General features: G+C 52.2%; 1 protein-coding gene across 1 annotated transcript; it reads right to left on the bottom strand.

Moving 5' to 3' along the window:
* Positions 1–1,014: 1,014 nt before the first annotated feature.
* On the bottom strand, positions 1,015–2,775 carry LOC118653600 (DDB1- and CUL4-associated factor 8-like). The gene has a single exon (XM_036304236.1). The coding sequence runs from the start codon at positions 2,773–2,775 to the stop codon at positions 1,015–1,017; it is 1,761 nt and encodes a 586-aa protein (XP_036160129.1).
* Positions 2,776–3,767: the final 992 nt, after the last annotated feature.

Genomic DNA, 3,767 nt, shown 5'->3' with positions numbered 1-3,767 from the left:
ATTTTTAAAAGCAATTTAGCCTCTTGAAAAGAGTCAAAGAGAATTTTGAGCCAACCACAGATGTCTAATGAGAAATTTATTCCAAAGATATCACACAGTTATCTGTCAGTATAAACACAACTCTTTATTGAAACATGAATTTATTCTTAAAATTAGTTGCAAATACATATTTTCAAACATTAGGAATTCTTATATTATTGTCTGGTATCTTGAAGGAGATGGTTGTCCCAAGAGAACTTCTTGGAAGGTAATCCTTTGGAAGTTCTCAGCCATGAAAATGCATGAGAATTCAAAGTACAGAGTAAACAACATCTTCTAATTAAATTTCATCTCTACCAGCCCCTCTACTCAACTCAATCAATATTAACATGTGCGTTCACAAAATGGGAACAACACAAAGTTATTACATTTAGACAGACAACATATCTTGGTAGGAATTTATCTAACCACCTTTTCTTTCATTTTCTTTTTTCTCTCTCACCCTTTGTCACTCTGTGTGGGTGGGAGTCTGTGTGTGTTTGCACAAGTGCATATGCCTCTATGTACGCAGTTTCTACTTACTTTTAAACAATAAACAAATTTCTAGAATTCTTAGCTCAGCTGAGGACCTTAATATTACCTACTAAAGATGAAAACAACATGTAAGTTTCCAAAGTGTCAGAAATGAGAATATAGATTCCATGAGGCCATTAGAATTTCCTCCTGAGTTAGGAACCTTTAGAGGTCAAACATAAGAGAACAAAAGAAAAAGGGCATGAATAAACTGCTTACACATTCACATAGGAATGAGAAGCAAAGAAACCAAGTGAGGAAAAAGGAACGAGGAAAGAAACACGTCATAAAGGAAGAAAGGATACTACAGGCAAGAGATGAAAGGACGTTTTCATGGTGGAAAATAGAAGGCAAACGGCAAATATAACAGGTAAAGTGAATTGCAAACTTGAAAGTCCTCCCGAGGTGACGTCTAGCTGGAGCAGGAATCGGGCATTCAGGATGGCGGCTCCGCTGACAGTTTCAGTTTTCTTCCTCCTCGGATGCATCTGAGGAACGAGAAGACTCATCTGACTCTGCATCCGGGACTCTCCCTTCAAGAGGTGCCCTGGGACGACGCCCTGAAAGGGGATGACTTCTGCGTGTGATGTGATGCATGAGGAACGAAAGCATGTTATTTTGAATCGGGTTGCTGTGGCCCGAGCCGTCTCCATCTCGATCCCGCTTGTTCTTCTTAACCAGGTCCTTTAAGCCAAGAAGCTTGGTGGCCGCTTTAGCTGTGGGTGCCCAGATCTTGGGATCGTGGTCTAGGCCACTGGTGGCCATCACAGGCAGGTAAGGATGGGGCTCAAGACAGTTGATGTTCCCTGCCCGGTCCCCCTCCAAGAACTGAACGATCTGACAGGACGACTTCTCCCAGAGGAAGATGTGCCCGCAATCACTGCCGCTCACCACAAACTCACTCCGGGGCCCATAGAAATTGACACCTTTGACCGTGGCATTATTTCTGTGGCCCTTGTATCGCTTCACGTACTGGGCCCCATCCGGGTGGGAGGAGTGGAAGAGGTAGATATCTTCGTCGTTGTAGCTGACCAGGAGCTCTGTGCCGTCGTGGCTGTACACCAGGCAGGTGATGAATGACTGGGACTCACAGTGGACCAGATGATGAGGGCAGAACTTCTTGAGCACCCCGTTATTGTCAGTCTCATTGATTTTCCTCTGGTCATAAATTCTCACAAACTGGTCCCTCCCCCCGACAGCAAACTGGTAAATATTGGCAGGATTCACAAAGACTGCGTACAGGCCCACCCTGGACTCATTCTCTTTGGTGACCACCACTCTGGAAGCTGGGTGGTCCTGCCTGAGGTCAATGTCAAAGACAACCGCATCTTCCCCCGCCGTGAGGAACCTGACAGGGGAGTCTGGCACCAGGGCCACCTTGTGGCAGGCCCCCCTGTGCTGGGCCACACGCTTAGAAACCCTGCTCAGCGAGATAGCGGGCAGCTGTGCCACGCGCACCTGCCCGTCGCGGGCACACGTGGCCAGGGTGGAGTCGCCGCAGTTGGGCAGGAACTTGGCCTGAAAGACGTTATTTCTGTGGCCCGTGTTGAAGGCCATGACGGGGCGCTGGCGCACCCAGTCCCAGATGATCGCGGTGAGGTCGTCACTGCCGCTGGCCAGCCAGGTGCCGCGCTGGTTGAAGTGCACGCTGTTGACGCAGCCGCTGTGGCCCTCCAGCCCGTACTGCAGGCGGAAGCGCTGCACGAAGGCGCGGGCCCCACAGGCCTCATACACGAAGCGGGCGCTGGAGCCCAGCTGGCGGTCGCGCAGCGCAGTGAGCACCTGCCAGCGCGGCCGGGGCAGGGCCGAGGTCTCCGAGGACACCCAGTTCTCCAGGGCCCTGTCCCCCTGGGACACGCGCTGGGCAGGCCAGGCCCCACCGCTCCGAGCGCTGTGCCGCCCCTGGGCCGCCTCCTCGCCCCCCTCCGCTTCCTCTGCTTCCTCCGCCGCCGCCCCTTCCTCTCTGGGCTCGCGGTCCGAGTACGAGTACTCGCCTGTGGCTTCTGCTCTGGCTCCCTGCATCCCCGGGACCATGCTGTCATTTTCGGGGTCTGCGCCGGCCAGGAGGGGAGCGACGGCGTCCCCGCTGCCGCCTCTGTGCCTGCTCACTCTGCAGCCCCTCTGGGCCTGGGACCTTCCACGCAGGTCCCTGGATGTTCGCACCCGGGCCTCCCTCCATGACTGGTCCCCGGAGCCCCCTGCGCCGCGCCCATAGGCAGACATGATGCTCACTGTGGCCCGGCTGTGCTGGGAAAGTTCTAGAAGCCTGGAGAAGGGAGCGGGCCAGCCAAGGGCCGCAGCAGGTCAGCACACAAGAAGGGCGGCCTAACAGCTGGACGCCAGCTGGGGTCAGCCAAGGTGTGAAGGGCGACTTCCGGTTCATAGGTCGGCAGCTATGGGAGCCGGTGAGGTTGAAAAGACCTCTGCCATCCCATCCAGGGTCTCGCGCGATTTCGGGGCTGCACACAGAATTCCAGGCCAGAGCTGCTTCCCTGGAGCCACATGACAGCCTCTGTGCTTGCTGTTCCTTCCAAGGCGGAAGCTGCTTGCTCCTTGGAAACATTGTTTCCAGTAGACCAGCCACAACACATCCTCCCAAGGAAGAGCACGTACCCGCAGACGCTCAGCGCCCTGCTCCAAGGTAATGTGCTCTTGTGAAACGAATAAGCAAATGCCATGAGAGGTGGCCAAGGCCCGCGCAGCCAGGGAGCTCCTGAAATACAAACAGCCGTCTCCGGCAAATCGGACCCCTTCAAGGAAACCTGGAGAGCTCGACTGACTGCCTACGAAAGCCATAGGGTCACAGGTAAAACACACAAAGCCTACTGAATTGCATTTGAGACTTAAAAACGAGTAGTTTTCAGTATCAGTAGTTGCCAAATATTGCATTAGACATGACTTCTGCTAAAGAGATGGACTATTTATTTGACATGCAGATTTCACTGTGTGTCCTCAATTTTTATTGGTTATGCCTGGCAGTCTTTTTTAGTGGGGAGTGTAATTTTGTCCCTCAGTGTAATCAAGGCTGGAGTCACGTGGTCAATTGCAAGTAGACATTGAAATGAGTAACTGCTTCACCAATTTGAAAGAGAAGCACGTTTATTTTCTTTGTCCACCTGAGATTCTATGTATGTATTTGGAGTTCTTTCCATGGAAGATCCTCAGGGGACTCCAACATAATGTGATGAGGAAGAAACTCCTGGAGGCTGTCCAAT

The sequence above is a fragment of the Myotis myotis genome, unplaced genomic scaffold (assembly GCF_014108235.1).
Source record: "Myotis myotis isolate mMyoMyo1 unplaced genomic scaffold, mMyoMyo1.p scaffold_m19_p_4, whole genome shotgun sequence".
NCBI lineage: Eukaryota > Metazoa > Chordata > Mammalia > Chiroptera > Vespertilionidae > Myotis > Myotis myotis.
The sequence above is the reverse complement of the archived record's forward strand: the minus strand, read 5'-3'. Positions and strand labels throughout refer to the sequence as shown.

Coding starts and splice junctions, on each gene's coding strand:
- LOC118653600 (XM_036304236.1), bottom strand. CDS start 2,775: ATGTCTGCCTATGGGCGCGGCGCAGGGGGCTCCGGGGACCAGTCATGG.